Source organism: Lissotriton vulgaris, chromosome 9 (assembly GCF_964263255.1).
Source record: "Lissotriton vulgaris chromosome 9, aLisVul1.2, whole genome shotgun sequence".
NCBI lineage: Eukaryota > Metazoa > Chordata > Amphibia > Caudata > Salamandridae > Lissotriton > Lissotriton vulgaris.
Window position 1 is genome coordinate 1,207,415,919 of NC_141697.1, and position 20,806 is coordinate 1,207,436,724.

General features: G+C 50.1%; 1 protein-coding gene across 1 annotated transcript in view; it reads right to left on the minus strand.

The window, feature by feature from the left end:
• Window positions 1-1,226: 1,226 nt before the first annotated feature.
• Window positions 1,227-20,806, minus strand: part of RUVBL1 (RuvB like AAA ATPase 1) — a 138,200-nt gene continuing 118,620 nt past the window's right edge. The window contains exons 10-11 of the mRNA XM_086939288.1: window positions 6,324-6,415; window positions 1,227-2,015 (exon numbers count right to left, since the gene is read on the minus strand). Of these exons, the coding sequence (XP_086795414.1) occupies window positions 1,856-2,015; window positions 6,324-6,415 (252 nt within the window). The 3' untranslated portion in view covers window positions 1,227-1,855. The remainder of the gene's footprint in view (window positions 2,016-6,323; window positions 6,416-20,806) is intronic.

The window sequence follows — 20,806 nt, forward strand, 5'->3', positions numbered from 1 at the left end:
TCACCTTTCTCATTTTAGGAAGGAAATAACATTTCTGGGAGACACAACAGTAGCATGAAAACAAAAGACAAGCTATGCTGCGTCCATGCACAGCTCAGAGAAGTAACCAATCTTTCAGCACTTGTATTGATTAACTTCTCATACAGGCAATAACAGCTACGCAGCGGTCTCCTATTTAGAAAATCACTCAATTTTCATAATACATAAAATTATCCCTGTAACTTGTTTCAAATATTTTTGACATAGCCACTCTTTCCAGAAACGGTGTAGATAGGCTACAAAATACAGTACACACAAAGATATTATACATGAGATAAATTACAGCTGCCGTACATTTTAAGGACATTGCAAGTCACAGAGGAGTACCATGACCACAGAGATGGAAGACAAGATTATGGAACTCCAAGGTGACTTGGAATATCCTTATCATGTACAGCAAGGGGTACTTTATCCCTTATAATGCATGGCCACACCATCATCTTTCCCAAAAACCACTTACATCCTTGGTGTGCAGGGCTTTCATATGACAGAGAGCACGTTCGCTAACATGAACAATAAAAATAGATTGTTGAGTGCAAAATGAAACATTGAAAAAAAGCTGTCAGATATCTGTTGCAAAAAGATATTAGAATCAATTTAATGCAAGTCAGCTCGGAATGTGTAGAAACATTCTAAATATTCTCTAATTACCCAAGGAGTGCAAGAAATAAACATGTCGCCATAAATATCTCTTTTCTCATTGTGACATTACAGCTGTAAAAACAGAGTAGAAGAAACGCCAATTTTCTTTACACAGCTGCTTGAATTATGCACCATGACCGGTCCTTCCCCTGAGGCATTGTGACGCCAGAACTCAACTTTAATAAGTTATTACATTGAGTTCTGGCATCATTTCTTTATAATCGTCGACAGGGTGCGTCAGAAGTCGCTGATTATAAAGAAATTAGAGCCGGTTTTATAATACAGGGATTGTAGACCCCAACGTATTATAGTGTAACTAAAAAGGCATAGAGTTGTTATCGCTCTTTTGTGTTACGCTGGAAAGATTTATTAAGCACATATGCACCCAAAAGGTCGCTTTTAATGTACTCATTTTCACCAATGAAACTCCAGAAATTAAACCTCATGCAAGCTTCGAGTTCAAAGACAGGATTTGTGATGTGAAAAAAAATAAGCTTCAGGATTTTTTTTTTCAAACAAAAAGAATTGATTAAATTGCAACCAACTCATGAACCCAAAAAAGTTTATTAAAAACAAAACGGTCAGCAAAAATAGATATTCTTTCACGATTACGGTTTCAAATCTAAATCCATAGCTCAACAGCAAAGTGTTTCTATTGAATCAAGCATGAAGAGGGAGTTCTTTGAACAAAGGAGGAGACACAAAGAGAAGGAAAGGGTTTGTTTCGCGGCGCTATCTCGCACCCCTAAGCATACGCTTAAATAAATTAACGTCAGGCATGTTCTTGACTTAGAATGAGGACAACAGTATTCAACATTACTCAAAACTTAAGTAGCAACTGTTCAAACAATAAAATGGATGATCAGTAACAAAAATAATGGTTAGTTTCCCAGGCAATCTTATGGAGTCCAAAAGGAATGGCATACTATCCAATGCTGCAAAGAGATGTGGGCCATGTAAAATCAACGTCTTCATTATGCCACTTGATCGCCTTTTTGTTGGGAGTGTCACCGAATACGTTGTGTTCCTTTTTAGGGCAAGCGCACAGCAGATGGACATCTTTCAGTGGTGTGTTGAAGGTCCAACAGACCAACAGGCCTTGCACCCGAGCAGTGTCCACCTGGGTTCAACAGGTGACGTGCGCCTCGAAACAGCGACTACATTGTCAGTCTATTTATTTCATGTACTTGTCCTGCTGGTCGGCCAGGATTTTGGCTGAAGACTTTGCATCGAAGAACAGTTCGCTGATTTCTTCTACGTGTTCCTTCTCGATACTGTCCTTCCCGTTAATCTTGGCCAGCAGGTTAGCCGGTGTCAGCAACTGTACAGAGTACCTATGTGGAGAAATACTAAAATTACTCACGGAGCACCTAAGAAAATCCTTGAAGGAATTGTAATTTGTGCCTAGTGTGAGATAGCGTTAATTTATTGATTGAGGCAAAAAACACAACAACAACAAAAAAATGAACGAACAACATTTGCAATAGTTTTACTAGTGTTATTACAACTTATTCCAAGTTTTGAGCTGCCTCTTAAAACAGTCACACATCTAAATGAGAATCTTTGCCTTCTGTTCTCTTTGGCAATCAACAAATTCAAAAAGTGCGCCTCTTTGATGAGCAGAAATATTGGACTCTTCATTTGCAAAAACTATAGGAAGGTGAAAGGGAGATGCTGAAGATGAAGGGTAACACTTATGAACTAACAAGCAGTGAAAACGTAGCACATGCAAACAACACACAAAACAAGAACTTGAATAGCAATCACTAGGAACTAACTCTACCCCGCACACACGGTCCTCCTTGCGGGGAAGGGGGGGGGAAGGGGGGGCAGGGAGGGGGCAGAGCTATCGCAAGGCTGGAGCCTTCGTTTGTAAGCACACACCATTCTATATCCTAAAGGGACAACGGTTTTAGGAATCAAAGATGTCATCCTCAAATGCTGACGACACGCAGCTAGTGGTTGCCCTAACGGAAGGATCGGCCCCAAATGTCTCCAGGTTTAAACACGGCCTGACCGCCGTGGCAGACTGGATGGAATCTACCTGTCTGCAGTTGAATGCAAATAAGACAGAGATGCTACTGGTTGGAAAAAACGTAGACCTATGGGGCGACCACTGGTGGCCCAATGCTCTGGGTAAAGCCCCAGAACCCAAAACAGAAGTCACAAACTTGGGGGTGTGGCTTGACTCCTTCCTTAGTTTCTGCTTGCAGACTAAAAAAGTCTTGGCTACATGCTTTGGCATTCTATGCGGTCTAAGACCTATATTAAAATTCTTTGACTCATCCACAAGGCAGCTGATAGTCCATTCTACAGTTCTTTCCCGATTGACTATGCATGTCCCCTGTTGCTGGGAGCCAATCGAGCAGAGATCTCTCGGATGCAGCACATTCAAAATGCGGCTGCTAGAGCCTTAGTAGGCCTTCCCCGATTCTGCTCCATCTCTGACACCATCCGGAGGCTTCATTGGCTCCCTATGGCTCAGCGAATTCCGTTTAAGACTATGCCTTTCTTTCAAAATCTTAAAGCTTGCTACTCCTAAAATGCTCTGTAACCTTTTGACCCCGTATGTTCCAACTCGCACACTACACTCTGCAGGTCAACATCTGGTCAGAGTACCCCGGATTAAGCGCTGCCGAGCGGGAGGACGCTCCTTCCGCTACTTAGCAGCAAAATTGTGGAACTCATTACCAGCTTACATACGAGAACAGGAAGGCCTGTTGAACTTCAGGAAAGCAATTAAAACTCATTTCTCCCCCCTAAACTAAGCTTTTCTGGAAGTATGCCCCGTTGAATACCATCGGAGTCAGTTATCTCTCTGCTACTCAGCGCCGGGACGCCCCTTTGCTGGGGCAGCTGAGCGCTATATAAGCTCTTTCAACATAACATAACATACTACACCATCCCCCCCTCTCCCCCCGGTACATCCCATTAAGTCTGACTCTCAGGTATTTAATGTTACGTTCTACTGAGCAAGAGCAGACTGTAGTTTTACAGAATGAGAGGTGAGCCAGCAAGTGGGAGCAGATCACATTTTCAAAAGAAAAATAGATAAAGTTACTGCTGTGCTGGCTGCTAGTTCTATGTAAAAAGTTGTTCAAGCACGAACTGTAACTCAAAAAAAGCATCCTGGCACTGGCTAAGAGGCAATACTGTAGACACACACACAGACACAGAGTCTATCTCTTCGTAAAGCACAGTTTTCAAAGCCTTTCTAAATGAAATGTGCAGAGGGCAAACAATTCCATCCTTGGCTGCAAAGCAGTCGAAATCTCGACCTCCCATTTTAGGTATCTTAATCTTAGGGAGACTGAGCACTGGCCGAGTGGGGTATGTAATTGGGTAGATGCCCTTTTACCAACAATTTAGTCTGAAGGGAAAGTGACCTTCTTCCATGGACAGCATCCTAAACCAGGCACCCTTGTGGAGCTGCTGCTTTGGATTCAAAAGGTGAGGAAGCTGCAGAAATAGGTAATCCGTAAATAAGACTGGGAGACTAAGAAAAGCTCTTGCTCAAGGCGTTCATCCTTTCGGCCTTTCTATCCTGTGGAGCACTAGTGAAAGTAGTAGGATTTACCATGCTAGGCACGGTCTGCACAACAAGGCTCTCCGGAAGCCGATGCTTCGTCAGTAACGATGGGTCTGTGGCGCCAGCTCACAAGTGGAGCAGAACAAGGGTCGAATGAGCCTGCCACAATAGACTCAGCAAGGGCCCCAATCAGTGGTAGTCGGGGCTCAGACCATGACGGACCAGGCTGCAGAATTTCCGTAAGCAAGTTTGCTTTAGTCTTTACTGTAGGCAACTATAATCAAAGACCACCGCAGCCTTTCGCATAACCACTGCAAAGAATGCAAGGGTAAACCTAACTGTCTGGGGAGGTGTCTAAGCCACTAACATTCTGAAGGCCAAGCAATAAGCTATCATCAGTGTAATGAGGGAGAAGCAAAATATCCACCACCTCATAGTCATCTTTGTAGAGAGAAATCTGCATGAGCCCCTGAACCGCACTGGAATCAGAATCTTCTGAAGCACTGTATGACCAGCAAAGAAATGCTTCTGGAGCGGTGCCACAGTAATAGTGAAGTGTAATACGGTGAGAGCTCTGGCCGAAGTGTGCTTTGTCCCGTCACTGGAGCCAGAACCACATCTGGAGCTAAGGCCACATCAAAACTTGACCAACCCAGAGGGCAATCGAGGTAGAGGTGTTGAAACAGAAACACAGCCAACACAGGAGGAAGCACATGCTGAGAACTAACAGGGCCAGTCGGCCTCATCGGTCAAAGTCTCTGTGGAACCCGATAGATCCAAGGGGCTACAAGGAACACCAGAGGGATCTGGAACCAGTCTGAAAAGCTGCAGCATGGACTCCTTTAAATCCACAATCTGCTGCCAAGTTGAATATGGCCCGTGCAATTTGGGGTGCATTGGCGCCAGGGCTCTGACTCAGATGACAAAGTCTGAGTCAACTCTTTTGAGTGAGACTATGCAACTTCTCCGTGGAGCTGGAACATCAAGGAAGCGTCAAGACTTGCTTACGTCCCTTATGCTTAGACTTGCCCATTGACTTTTTCCTGGACTTGCTGAAAGACTGAACAGATCTGGGAAGGACTAATTTGGAGTGGGATCACTCCAGTGTCTTACATTTGGTGACGTGGAGTATGGCTTCCCACTCCTTGATGGGCTTCAGATATATCGGCGAGCATTTGACTTGGGGTTGTGTGTGGTGATGAGGCACTAAAGGCACATGCCATGCAGGTCCATGACCGATATCTGGTTCCAGTAAATGCAGCACAGCTTAAACCACGTCGTTTTTCTCAGGGGACTCCTTCACAGTGTCGTTTTGAAAAATCTAGGAAAATACAGCAAATGGGCAAGAAGTGGGATCAACGCTCTGGAACCCCTATAAAAGGGTGCAGAAAAGAGGAACCAGTGTCAATGATGTGGTGGCGCCTTTATGCCACACTGTGTCATAAGGTCCCAAATGAGGTTAGAGTCATGGAGGCCGATGCCGCCACTGGTCAGCACACGGGAGTTATTCCGTTTCCAGATCTAGTATGTGCAGAATCTGTGGCTAGAATTATCCATCAGAAACGGAAGTGCATCTATAATAGGCATTACAATTGCCTGTTATTGTAGTTAAATCTATTGCAGTCAATTATTCTTATTTTCTTTCTTTGTTAATCGAGTTCACTAGCTTGAGCCCGGTCAAGGAAAGAACCACTGCTTTCGACCCTGTGACGAGCATTCCCCTCTCACCAGCTAACAAAGAAACAAAAAACAAAAGGAAAAAGGTTTGAAGACCATCTAGAAGCTTGAGAAAGTAGTTGCAGGCTAGTTATGGGTCACCGCTTCATCTCATCGTGCACTGTACCTAAGACACCTGAAGCTGTTCAAGGGCTAATCACAACCATCTCTTAAGACGCAATCCGGAGAAAGGCACTTTCAGACACACTCCAGGAATGTTAGATCACTAGAACAGGATTCCGCACCCTTGCTCTCAAATAAGCCTCTATTCTCTCTGCTGCCAATTGATAGGTTATATTAAATTAAAATGGAAAAATGCACTCAGCCACATACAGCTGCCTCTTGGCTAGGAACGTGCTACAGAAGTACTATATACATCAATCTCTGCAGCACTTACCTCAACGTGGTCTTTGTGCCAATGTCACCAAGGTGGTTTAAGGCTTCTTCGCTGATGTTAATGCTCTCAGTTTGTGCTCGGATTTTTATGATCTATAAGAAAAGAAAGGGAGAGTGAAAGAACAGATTTTTCAGAATGCATAGATGTGGAATCAGTAGGAAGCTGCTATATTTTTCTTAGCTCCACACTGCATTATGCCACCTTGTCTACTCCTTCTGAGCAGCGTCTGCTAATTGCATATATAATAGGAAAAATCTGCATCTACAACTTCCCAGTGTTTGTATAAAATAATACTGAGACAGAGATCTCTTTCTTATGTAAGGTCCACATGTGTTCATTGATTGAGACGAAGGACAACCATCACTACGGTCTTCGTGACTGCACATCTATTACGGTTTCTGCACTCAGGGTTAGAAAAGAGGGATCAGGCAGGTTCGAGGGAGCAGAAGATCATCATTGTTCCAAGTCCTTGATCCGAGGAGTAAGAAGAAAATGAGTTAATTACCTGTAACTTCAGTTATCCGCTGTGGGACTCTCACTTAGACGACGGGGAATGATTCAGGAATGGGAATCTATGAAAGATCCAATATTGGATAAAAGAAGTGATCTTTAAGACTAGCGTTCGTCAGGAGAAAAAAGTGATAACATTTATTGTGTTTTGAGCAGTCTTGTAAAAAAAGAAGTTTGTTTTTGTGAATACTTGAGAAAAAAAGCATTGCCTTTTTTACTAGAATTCACTGAGCCATCAATGCAGCAAAGGGGCTACTGCTAAGTGACATGAGCACTTTATGTTGGCATCATAGTGACCACAAACATAGCAGTTTAAAGTTCAGCATTTCCAAACAAGCCTTCTGCCCTTCCAAAAGCAGGACATGGATCACCATTAAATTATGTAACATCAACACCTGTTATTTACAGCATTTAGAAATAGTGGAAGTGCTGTATAAACACCAAATTATTTTGACCACACGTTGGACCCATGATACGATTTTTTTTTTACATTGGTCTTTATTTTCTACACTTAAGTTACCGAAAGGAGGGTAAAAACATCATCCAGCTTGCTGTAAGTAACATGTAATCTGCATCTACTCACTGAATGTGTTTCATCTATAAGCCAGATTTATGTTTGTACTCTAGGATTTCCTACGGTGTCGGTCTGGACTCAGTGTGGCTACTCAGAACTGAGAGCAGGTCACTGACAGCCTGCAAGTGATTGTAAAACTCATAAGCACTGAATAACTCCTATTACGAGCAGATCATCACTTAACAGGAAATCTCGCTTTAAAATCTGAAGAAATGACTACCTGGACTGTACAGAAAACATTTTTAAAAACAAACCCTACTTTCAATTTACTGAAAAGTCAAACTACGGCTATGCTGCTGTCAATCCTTTCCTCTGCATTAAAAAAGAGAAAAAAATAAAAGGCTAGACCGGTTGCTAACCCTTAAAAGGCAACAGAATTCCGTTGTTTTACAACAGCCAGGCTTCCCCAGGGCGACGATGGAGCGCGAGCCCAGTTGGCCTTTAGAGCAGAAATCCAGTCCCCTGAGGTGGCCAGATGGACCTAGAGGAGAGCAATGCAGCACGGAGACAGCTGACCTCGCTCCAGGTTTAGGATAACTAAAGGAAAGCATCTAAGGCACTCTGAAGGACCGCACCCAAGAGCTTGTTCCTCACGGGTGAGGCCTTTTAGGACCATCAGTGAAGATCCTACAAATGCTAAACAGGGACAAGTGATTATATATGAAATCACCGTAGCAAGTAAAGAAAACCTTGCAGTCATATGCTTGTGGTAGTAGGACTCAGCGATTACATGTTATGAATAATCTTGGCATCAACAATAAACACAGACAACTGAGCACCTTGATAAATGGACCCACCTCTGAGGGACCCAAGCCCAGCGCCAAGGAAGGACCCACAGTAATGTGGACTTTTACTTTCATCCTTTAAGAGAACACTCAAATAGGGACCAGGAGCATTGCAGAGGAATACCGAACGAGGCTACAAGTCAAAAAGCCTCCCTGTTCCTCAATCTTTTAAATTAAATTTTGACAAATTGGCAGTTCCCAACAATGTAACTGTCAGGAAGACACGAGTGAATCTTGTGTGGTTTACTTTCCTGGAATGTGTTCCACTGCAGGACAAGCTCACGTCATTCAAAAGGGGACATGGTGCCAAAGGTCAAGGAAGGGAAAACAACTATGGAGAAAGACAGGAACAAAATGCCTTACTTCCAACACAATAACTTTGAATGGAAAGATCACTGAAAGACTGAATAACGTAATAGACATTAGCAGCTTGTTCAGAGACCCTTGTAGAGCAAGTGTTGGCAAAGCCAACATGTCTCGTCTTTGGGACAGAATGGCTTTGGCAATTTTGTTTGGCGAAACAAAAAGCGCGAGGACGCGGCCACTGCACCTGCTTGCATGCGTTATGAGGGTATGGAGGGTGGGTATCTGGTGGACAGAGAAGCACGAAAGAGATAGGAAAAAAAGGAGTTCCCTAAAAGTGAGTCTGCCATTCAAAATATGATAACAAAGCTATGCTCGGTGGGGGGCAAAAAAAATAAAATAAAGGAGGAAACCCATGGAATAAGAAGCAAGCAACTGAGAGTGACAACAAAGTCAACCAATGGAAGCAGTTTGAGGCGGGGTGGGAGCTTCACATAAAAATTATTTTCCAAGAGCTAAAAATGACCTATGGTTGTTTCTGAAATACATTTTGGATTTCTAGGTAAGCCTGTCTGCCATTCTTCTTAATTTCGGGCCAGCTGGCTATACCTTCCCTTTTGAAAAAGTTGAACTTAAAGCCGATGTAATTTGAAAAAATAAATTAAAAAACGCATTTGCAGATAAGTTTAAAAGTACCTGTAACCTTAGCAGTGAAGCAAGGCGGCAGTAAACTGTATTTTGCAGCAAGATTTTTCTTTCAAAGGTTTGCGAGACTCCCGGCGTAAGTAGAGATGTTCAGTGCTTACAAATGGCAATAAAGTTCCAGGATTTAAGAAGTAAAGATGTTGTGGGGGTGTTGCTGAACTACACATAAACCCAACGTTCCAATATGAAACTATCTTTAACTACATTTCAAATTGGGGTAATTCCCTCACACGCCCAGTCATTTCTGGCACCGTCTTCAGTCCGGTGTTTTCCCCTACAAATCAACAATTTCAGTTGTGTTGGTCTATTTAGTCCAAGACTCCAACACCCATAATGCAGTGGGCTACCATGCCAAGGTCCAGGACTAGAAACAGTAGCTGTAATGACCTGGATGGAGGCTGTCACCCTAGGTTCCAAATACAAGGCAATTTAAAATCCCTCCTCTCACCAAACTCCATATTACAAGATAAACACACTGGTGAAGACATGTTTTTTTTAAACTTAATATGAGGCATAGAGCATAAAATGCATCAAAAGAGCTGGTAGGGAGTGAACTAGGTTTTGAACAGGAGGCTTTGACATTATTGCTGGAAACAGGGAGCACACGCGGTTCATAGGTTTAAGGATTGAAAAAGGACTACAGAAAATCCAGTTCACAACATTTCATGAACAAAATATCCACAGAAAATAGTGAAGTCCTAACATAACCACCATTTTAGTTCAATCTACACAGTAGCAATAACGTGTTTCTTTTGAGAGGTTCAACATGCGATCCCTGAAATAACCCAGTGGGTTAATGCACCTAATGCAGACATGTAGCAAACCCATAAGTCATCAGCCGGAATCTAGGCTCAGCCAGCCCAGTCTTTCATCCTTGCACAGCTATTAAAATGATCACGAAGACTTTGAGTAACTGTTACATGCTTTGTAAAGCGCCTAGGCAGGCAAGTCGGTTTTGTGTGCTATAAGGCTAAAGCCATCATTTAAAATGAGCACTACATTCACAACATATCAATGGAGAAAGAGTAAAACCATTGAACGCTAAGCATGCATGTGTACATGTCCACCCTAATTAATAAACACACTGACACAAAAAGATTTATAAGCTGTTCAATAATGTATTACAGAGAAACGCACAGATCTCAAAAGCTCTGGTCTGGGTAGGACAAGAGGTTTCCCATTCTCTTGATAAGATTGAAAAAAACTAATCATAAGAGGTTTGTTTAGAAGGTGTTCAGACACTCCAGAGCCAAAGGGGATTCAGCTCGAATATGCATCCATTTTTATGCTTGTACAAGTTTGAAAATCTCTACAAAGTTATAGTGCAAGATAGTGAGTATATCCTTCTGTTCCTGGTGTGATGCGAAGTGGCAGCGGGCTCCGCGCAGTCGCTGCAGCGCTTTGAGTGATAAGAGGTGCACTGGTTAATGATGTGTTGTGTTGCGGTGAAGAGATAACTCTGCAGTAGGAAGCCTCATATAATACAGGTATTTTTCACTTTGACAGCTCAGTAAACAAGATAGCAAGCAGAATGTGTCTGAAATAAGCCCTGAAAAGCTAGGAGAGAGTGCCCCAGGCGCAGCTATTTGAACGCATCAGCACTACCAACACGAACTAAAGAGTACTGCAGGCTCTGAGCGAGCCCCATTTCTACACCGATTACCAGTACTTTATCTGCTAAAATTCAGATTAAGTCGCCAATATATCTTCAAGATGTAAAATTCGAACCAAAGAGTCCACAGCTGTTTGAGAACTCAAGAAAGCACAGAGCATTTTGGGGATAACTGGCTGTGTTTAACATTTTTATCATGTAAGGCATGGGTACTGTTGGACAGGCCACATGAAGGGCCGCTCTCCCCCGGCCCGACCAGGCCCGAGCCCGGTCACGCAGGTACCACACACCACCATTACACGTCCTCCGTCCCCTCAGGGACCCCTACCCTCGAACATGTCGACCTCGTGGGCCCGATCCACTGCCGGCCTGCGCGCCCATCCTGGGCGCCATCTTGGACACTCCACCACGAGGCCGCCTGGCCCCCGATCGACCTCAACCCTGGGCCTGGCCAGGCCTCAGACATCCCGGCACCACCATCCACCCAGGAGGTGAGCGGGCTACTTGGCAAGTCAATGGGAGAAAGAGGTGTCGATGGCTCTCCCCCGCCAAGTGCCGCTCGCCCATCGCCTCCCCGGGCGCTGGCTCCACCCCCCTGCTGGGTGTCTGGACTCCCTCATCCCGGACCTCCCGACCTCCAAGTGCGAGGGTCCGGACATCAAAGAACACCAGCCCTATAACTGGGGCAGCTCCAGAGCAGGAAGGCAGTTGTATCTTGGAGTCGAGAGACGCAGAGAAGAACTCATCCTTGACGGACTACTGGCGCTGCCATAGCTCTGTCTCGTGCACCATCGTCTTGCCTGCTGGCGCTGCCGCAACCTTCGTAACCTTCATATCCTTCATCGTCGTCGGGACCTGCTGGCGTGGCCGCGGACCGTTTGTAACCATCATCTTCATCGGGACCTGCTGGCTCCGCCGCGGACCGTCGTTTCCTTCGTCCATCTCGGGACCTGCTGGCTCCGCCGCGGTCCGATCATCTAGAACGCCGAGCTCGAGGATTGAGAGCTATTTCCATCTTTTTGGTAACAAGACTGTCCCGCTACCCTTTTCCCAAACCAGAGACCAGAACCGAGGGGACCCCTGAGTCCAGACCTCCTTGTACCATTCCATCGTAAACTTAAAGAATTGCCTATAAAGTCTCGTTGAACTTTAACCTTGTGTGGTGTCCGTCTGTGGGGGGGAAGTTACTTGTCTGTACGATCGCTGGAGACGGCTCTCCCCGGAGACCTCTCCCCTTATCCTCGGCCGACCCTCCCGGTCCGTCTAACATTGGTGGCCAGCGGCGCGATCCGAATCACCGCATAACCGTACAGAGAGTAGCTCACCCCACGGCGAATCACGATGACAACTAAAGAAAGCGGATCAACCGAGAAATTCCAGATGGAGAAATTGGACGAGTACAGCCATCGTGAACTAAAGCAGTTCTGCATCGAACTAGGTATCGCTACCACCGGACTAAGTACCAAAGACGATTTTAAGCATGCCCTAGAATCTTGGGCAGAAACCGGGGCTGCCGGAACCCCCGATCAAAGCATCGCAGCAAAAACCACCACGGCCCCTGAAGAGCGAAGAACGGGTCTCTCGCAAGACGAGATCCAGGAACGAGAAAAAACCCGACTACACGAGCTGGAAATGGCCCGGCTCAAAATGGACGTTGAACTTAAGTTGGCCGAACAAAAAATCAACTTAGAGCACCTGCGTCTCCGAGAAGAAAGAGAGGAGAAACAGAGACAAAGGGAGCTCGAGGAAAAGAAACTGGCATATGAACATGAGCGGAAACTAGCTGAGATCGACCTACGCAAGCAGAATAAAGAAGTAGGGGTGTCCGAGCAACCCCACACCCCAGGGGCAACAGAGAAAAAGGTACACATCCCCAAGGATGTCGTTCGAGAATACTTCCGAGAGGACGACATCCAGCAATGGTTTAAGGCCTATGAAATCGCTATGACTGCACACCGGATCGATAGGAGCGATTGGGGAGCCGGTCTATGGGGGAGATTCCTCAATGAGGGCCGCGACGCCCTGCTGCAACTCCCGGACCACCAGATGACCTCCTATGACCATATGAAAGCTGCACTCCTCACCCGCTATGGCCTCACACCCGAGATGTACCGTCAGAGGTTCCGAGACTGCACCCGCATCCCGGGTACAACTTGGGTGGACTATGTAAACTACCTTAGCCGAGCCTTCGAGGGCTGGATCAAAGGAAGCAAGGTCACAACCTACGAACAACTGTTCAATCTTATGGTATGGGAGCATCTGTCGAACAATTGCTTCATTGAACTCCGCCAGCACCTCCTCGACAGCAAGTTAACGGATCCCCGGCAGCTCGCAGCCGAAGCTGACCGGTGGGAAATCACCAGAGTGGGCCGAAATGGGTCCTACGAACAGAACCGGAACAACAATGGTCAGCACCGTCCCCGAGGAGGAGGAGGAGGCCAAGGACGCGGAAGAGACAACGCTCCGGTCGCCCCCGCTACCAGCACCACCCCCCCGGCCAACCGGGGCAGCACCCCGGCGCGACCGGGATACCGAGCCAATGTTACGTGCCATCGATGCCAACGAGTCGGCCACTATGCAAACGACCCAAGTTGCCCCCAGTACCAGAGCCCAAGACCCCGCCAAGTAGCCGCTGCTGCTCTGGGGGAGGAACAGATCTCAGAGGAACAAGAAGAATATGAGCAAGAGCATCAAGAATGGGAGCCAGCCGCCATGGCTCTAGCCTGCTTAGGGGGGAGAGACATGGTCCCGCGGGTCCCCCTACCCGCTAACACCCAGAAGTACAGCCAATGGGTGAGCATCAATGGACGCCGGGCCGAAGCCCTTCGTGACACCGGGGCCAGTGTAACAGCCGTCCGCTGTCACCTGGTGACCCCAGAACAATATCTACCGAACATTCTCTGCCCTGTACGTTCAGCCGATAACTCGGAAAGTCTGTGTCGGATGGCCTGCGTCCCCTTCGAATGGGGAGGGGTCTCCGGCATGTTGAAGGTAACGGTCCGAGACGATGCCCCCGTAGACTGCCTCCTGGGGAATGACCTTGAAAGCTCTCCGTGGGCAGCCGTAGAACGAAGAGAACACCTGGGCATGTTAGGCGTCCCGGACTGGGCGTGCGTCACCACCCGGTCCATGGCCGCCCGTGCCAACTCCCGCCCAGAGGAACCCGAATGGCCGGCGCCACCGCCTCCGGTCGCCCCAGCCGAAACCACCGACCGTGACGTCCCCCCAGAACCAGCTCAACCTCCAGACCTCGCTAACCTTGACCAGTGGCCTCAAGAGGGGGGGCCCACGCAAGAACAATTTCGCCAAGAACAGAAGACCTGTCCCTCCCTCGAGGGACTCCGCCAGCAAGCGCTCGCCCAAAGCGCAGGGGATACCTCCGGAACTCACTGGGTCTACTGGGACAATGATCTGCTGTACAGTGAGCAAAGAATCGCGGAGCTGGGGGCCAGCCGAGTACTAGTGGTGCCCCTCCGTTTCAGAGACTTTCTGCTAAACCTGGTCCACGATGTCCCCCTGGCGGGACACCTGGGTCAAGATAAAACCTACAGTCGTCTGGTGACCCACTTCTTCTGGCCCAAAATGAGGAACGATGTACACCAGCATTGCCGATCTTGCCCCACGTGCCAAGCCAGTGGAAAGAGCGGCCGCAAACTAAAAGCCCCCCTGCAACCTTTTCCCGTGGTCACCACCCCGTTCGAGAGGGTCGGGATAGACATCGTGGGGCCCCTGGACCCGCGTACAAAACAAGGCCATCGATTCATCCTGGTGCTAGTGGACCACGCCACCCGCTACCCCGAGGCTGTTCCCCTGCGAACTGTGACAGCCCCGGTAGTCGGCCGGGCTCTAATGGGGATCTTCTCCCGTGTGGGCTTCCCCCGAGAAGTCGTCAGCGACAGAGGCACGAACTTTATTTCTAAATATATGAAGTCCCTCTGGCAACAGTGCGGGGTTACCTACCGATTCACGACCCCCTATCACCCTCAAGGAAACGGACTCATTGAGCGGTTCAACCGCACGCTCAAAGGGATGATCGGGGGGTTGGAAGAGCCCCTCCGTCGCCAGTGGGACGTGCTGCTGCCATGCCTCCTCTTCGCATATCGAGAGGTTCCCCAGAAGTCCCTGGGCTTCAGCCCGTTTGAACTGCTATATGGACACCCAGTGCGGGGGCCGCTCAGCCTAGTCAAGGAAGGCTGGGAGATGCCCCCTCTAAAGAACCCACCAGATGTCTTCCGGTACCTCCTAACCCTCCGCAACCAGACCCGGCGGTTCAGAGAGCTGGCAAAAGCCAACCTAGAGGCCAGTCAAGAGGACATGAAAAAGTGGTATGACCGGAATGCCTCCTCCATCGAATTTGAACCTGGGCAGCAGGTATGGGTGATGTCCCCCACCGAACCCTGCGCCCTGCAAGACAAGTGGACAGGGCCCTTCAAAGTAGTCGAGCGCAAGGGTCCTGCCACCTATCTCATCGACATGGAATCTTCCCGGAACCCCCTCCGGGTCCTTCACGCTAACAGACTGAAACCCCACTTTGTGCGTTCAGAACTCAGCCTCCTGATGGCCACAGACAATGGGGCTGAAGAGGACTCCGAGCCCCTCCCTGACCTCCTACGGACTCGGGAGAAAGACGGCTCCGTGGATGGGGTCCGACTCTCGGAGGCCCTCACCCGAGAGCAACGCCAGGAGTGTCGAGTCCTCCTGTCACAGTTCGCCAGCCTGTTCTCCCTCGCCCCAGGTGTCACTTCCTGGTGTGTGCACGATGTGGACACGGGGGACAGCCCCCCTATCCGCCACCAGGCCTACCGCGTGCCAGATCGGGTACGGGCCTGCATCCAGGAAGAGGTAGCAAAAATGCTCACGCTCGGGGTCATCGAGCCCTCAGACAGCCCCTGGGCCAGTCCTGTAGTACTGGTCCCCAAAGCGGCCGCCCCTGGCACCACACCGGAACTCCGGTTCTGCGTCGACTACCGGGGCTTGAATGCGGTCACCAGAACAGACGCACATCCCATCCCCCGGGCAGATGAACTAATCGACCGCATGGGAGCTGCCCGCTACCTCAGTATTTTCGACCTGACGGCGGGCTACTGGCAAATCGGCCTCACACCCCGGGCCCAAGAACGTTCTGCCTTTTCCACCCCCGATGGCCATTACCATTTCAAGGTCATGCCCTTCGGCATGAAGAATGCCCCAGCAACATTTCAGCGGCTCGTCAACCAGGTCCTGGCGGGGCTCGAAGGGTTCAGCGCCGCCTACCTAGACGACATCGCTGTATACAGCCATCATTGGTCCGAGCACCTCCACCACCTCCGAGCAGTGCTACAAGCCCTTCAGCGAGCTGGCCTCACGATCAAGGCCAGCAAATGTCAAATTGGTCAAGGGTCGGTAACCTACCTCGGGCACCAGGTGGGAAGCGGCCTGGTGGCCCCTCTGCAGCTCAAAATTGCCGCCATCCAGTCCTGGCAGCCCCCCATCACCCAGACCGAGGTACGAGCCTTCCTGGGCCTCACGGGCTATTACCGAAGGTTCGTGAAAGACTATGGTACTATAGTGGGGCCCCTCACAGAACTCACGTCAAAAAATCAACCCAAGAAAGTCAACTGGACCCCAGAGTGTCAAACAGCATTCGAACAATTGAAAGCCGCCATGTGTTCCGCCCCTGTGCTCCAGGCCCCCGACTACAGCCGGGAGTTCGTCGTCCAGACGGATGCCTCCGACCATGGCATTGGGGCAGTCCTGTCTCAAGTGAACACCGAAGGCCTTGATCAGCCAGTGGCCTTCATCAGCAGGCGACTCCTACCAAGAGAACAACGCTGGAGCACCATCGAGAGGGAGGCCTTCGCCGTGGTATGGGCCCTCAAGAAACTCCGGCCCTACCTCTTTGGCACACACTTTCGGGTGCAGACCGACCACCGACCCCTGCAGTGGCTGATGCAGATGCGGGGGGAAAACCCGAAGTTACTACGTTGGTCCATCTCCCTTCAAGGGATGGACTTCACGGTTGAACACCGACCTGGGCCAGATCACGCAAACGCGGATGGCCTGTCCCGGTTCTTCCGCCTCGACGAGGAGAGTCCCCAAGAGGATGGGTAACTCTCCCCGCCTTCAGCTGGGGGGGACGCATGTTGGACAGGCCACATGAAGGGCCGCTCTCCCCCGGCCCGACCAGGCCCGAGCCCGGTCACGCAGGTACCACACACCACCATTACACGTCCTCCGTCCCCTCAGGGACCCCTACCCTCGAACATGTCGACCTCGTGGGCCCGATCCACTGCCGGCCTGCGCGCCCATCCTGGGCGCCATCTTGGACACTCCACCACGAGGCTGCCTGGCCCCCGATCGACCTCAGACATCCCGACACCACCATCCACCCAGGAGGTGAGCGGGCTACTTGGCAAGTCAATGGGAGAAAGAGGTGTCGATGGCTCTCCCCCGCCAAGTGCCGCTCGCCCATCGCCTCCCCGGGCGCTGGCTCCACCCCCCTGCTGGGTGTCTGGACTCCCTCATCCCGGACCTCCCGACCTCCAAGTGCGAGGGTCCGGACATCAAAGAACACCAGCCCTATAACTGGGGCAGCTCCAGAGCAGGAAGGCAGTTGTATCTTGGAGTCGAGAGACGCAGAGAAGAACTCATCCTTGACGGACTACTGGCGCTGCCATAGCTCTGTCTCGTGCACCATCGTCTTGCCTGCTGGCGCTGCCGCAACCTTCGTAACCTTCATATCCTTCATCGTCGTCGGGACCTGCTGGCGTGGCCGCGGACCGTTTGTAACCATCATCTTCATCGGGACCTGCTGGCTCCGCCGCGGACCGTCGTTTCCTTCGTCCATCTCGGGACCTGCTGGCTCCGCCGCGGCCCGATCATCTAGAACGCCGAGCTCGAGGATTGAGAGCTATTTCCATCTTTTTGGTAACAAGACTGTCCCGCTACCCTTTTCCCAAACCAGAGACCAGAACCGAGGGGACCCCTGAGTCCAGACCTCCTTGTACCATTCCATCGTAAACTTAAAGAATTGCCTATAAAGTCTCGTTGAACTTTAACCTTGTGTGGTGTCCGTCTGTGGGGGGGAAGTTACTTGTCTGTACGATCGCTGGAGACGGCTCTCCCCGGAGACCTCTCCCCTTATCCTCGGCCGACCCTCCCGGTCCGTCTAACAGGTACTCACAAACTTTCTCTCGGGGGCCAAATTTACAGTGTGGTTTGTGTCCGAGGGCCGCATCGGTCGGGGCGGGGTCAGTGGGGAAGGGGCGGGGCTAGAGCAAAAAAAAAACTGTGACCATGAGGTTGATCATAGGTCCCTGCAGCGGATGCCTTCGTCCACTGAGCCACCAGACCCGGCATAGACACACATCTCTCTCTCTCTCTCTCTCTCTCTCTCTCTCTCTCTCTCCCTCTATTTTCCCTCCGACTCTCCCTCTCCCTCTCCCTCTGACTCTCCCTCTGACTCTGTCTCCCTCTCACTCACTCCCTCTCACTCTCACTCACTCTCACTCCCTCTCACTCTCTCACTCCCTCTCTCCCTCTGTCTCCATCCCTCTGTCTCCATCCCTCCATCTCTCCCTCTGTCTCCATCTCTCCCTCTGTCTCCATCTCTCCCTCTGTCTCCACCTCTCCCTCTGTCTCCACCTCTCCCTCTGTCTCCATCTCTCCATCTCTCCCTCTGTCTCCATCTCTCCCTCTGTCTCACTCACTCTTACTCTCTCACTCCCTCTCACTCCCTCCCTCTGTCTCCATCTCTCCCTCTGTCTCCATCTCTCCCTCTTTCTCACTCACTCTTACTCTCTTACTCCCTCCCTCTGTCTCCCTCCCTCTGTCTCCCTCCCTCTCTCTGTCTCCCTCCCTCCCCCTCCCTCGCTCTCCCTCGCCCTCCCTTTCCCTCCCTATGTCTGCCTTCCTTTCCCTCGCTCTCCTTCCCTCCCTCGCCCTCCTTCCCTCCCTCACTCTCCCTTTCCCTCCCTCACTTTCCCCCTCCCTCGCTTTCCCTCCTTCCCCCGCTTTCCCGCTCTCCCTCGCTCTCCTTCCCTCCCTCGCTCTCCCTCCTTCCCTCGCTCTCCCTCCTTCCCTCGCTCTCCTTCCCTCCCTCGCTCTCCCTCCCTCGCTCTCCCTTTCCCTCCCTCACTTTCCCTCTCCCTCTTTCCCTCCCTCTCCCTCCCTTTTCCTCCCTCTGTCTCCCTCCCTCTGTCTGCCTTCCTTTCCCTCCCTCCCTCGCTTTCCCTCCCTCCCTCCCCTTCCCTCCCTCGCTCTCCCTCCCTCCCTCGCTCTCCTTCCCTCCCTCGCTCTCCTTCCCTCCCTCGCTCTCCTTCCCTCCCTCGCTCTCCCTCCCTCCCTCGCTCTCCCTCCCTCGCTCTCCTTCCCTCCCTCGCTCTCCCTCCCTCCCTCGCTCTCCCTCCCTCCCTCGCTCTCCTTCCCTCCCTCTCCCTCGCTCTCCCTCCCTCCCTCGCTCTCCTTCCCTCCCTCGCTCTCCTTCCCTCCCTCGCTCTCCTTCCCTCCCTCGCTTTCCCTCCCTCCCTCGCTCTCCCTCCTTTTTGTTCTTTTTAAAGACTGTCTGCAACCAGAGCTCAACTCAGAGACTCTGCTGCCTGTGGGGGCCGGGCGATTTCCGCCGTAGTCAGAGTGGGGCTGCAGGGGCGTTGAGAGGTGAAAATAGCCTCATTAACATGCAAATGGTCTTTGAAAGACCTGTATACAGCACATCAAGCCACACATCTATTCTTTGTAAGTGCCGTGATTAAAAGATGTTTCTATTACTTAAAGTCACAGAACTGCATTGAACGACACCAGAAGGTTAAAAGTCCCAGGCAGCCTTGCGAGGATTCGAATTTGTGACCTGCAGATCACTGCATGTCTCAATCGTGAGTGTTTAATTCGCTGAGGGATTCTGTCCGATTAAGTAATCTGAGCACTGACGGGGCCAAAGGCGTCAAGAACTGCGCAGTGCTCCACTGCTCTGACATGGCCAAAAGGGCGACCCTGTCTGGGTGCCCTCCCCTCCCGGGCTGTGACAGCTTCCAGGCACGCTCACACAGCTGCATCAAAGCATTTCACAGGTCTTTAGAAGACCATTTGCATGTTAATGAGGCTATTTTCACCTCTCAGGCCCCTGCAGCCCCACTCTGACTACGGCCGAAATCGCCCGGCCCCACAGGCAGCAGAGTCTCTGATTCGAACTCTGGTTGCAGACAGCCTTTAATAAAAAAACAAAAACTCAGGTATGATGTCTGAAAGGTCCGCGGGCCGCCAGGGAAGGCTTGCCGGGCCGCCCCTGGCCCGCGGGCCGTACTATGAGTACCCCTGATGTAAGGTAAGGAAAATGGAGGATTACAACTACCCAAGCCTGTTCTTAGGGGGGGAAAAACCATTATGTCCACATCAATCAATCATTTATAACGAGCAGCTCATCACCCGTGGGGGTATCTGGGGTCTTGAGTCCCCTTCTTACATCCGCCAGGGATTGGGATGTTCGTAGGTGGAGGGGTAGGTCGTTCCAGGCCTTGGCGGCGAGGTAGGAGAAGGAGCAACCATTACTGTACCTTCAGCGGATTCATCCATTATCCGGACCTCGCACGCCCTACGGACACACGGATCGGGTGCGCTCCCTTTTGCCAAAGGCACCTCCATGAAGCTCGGGACGCATCCATCCTAGCCTTCAACGCCTGCTAGTTAAGCAGCTCTCTGGCGATACTCTACTTACAATACATACGGACGTGGCTGGCATACCACCGTTCCGTGCCTCCACGATCCAGATACTACTGTAGCCTATCAGCCCTGATGAGTCACATCTCTTCAGGGTGTGACGAAACACGTGTCGGCTGGCTACTATTTTCTGTACTGACCAACAATTGACTTATAAACAACTTTCACCCACATGAACCTTTGTATCTGGCGTTTTTGAACTTCAACGCATTATATTTTTCTCTCAGCGGGTTTACTAGTCCTCACACTAGGACCACATACTACACTTGCGTGTGCACAGGATTTGTTCTTCAGCGGATACATG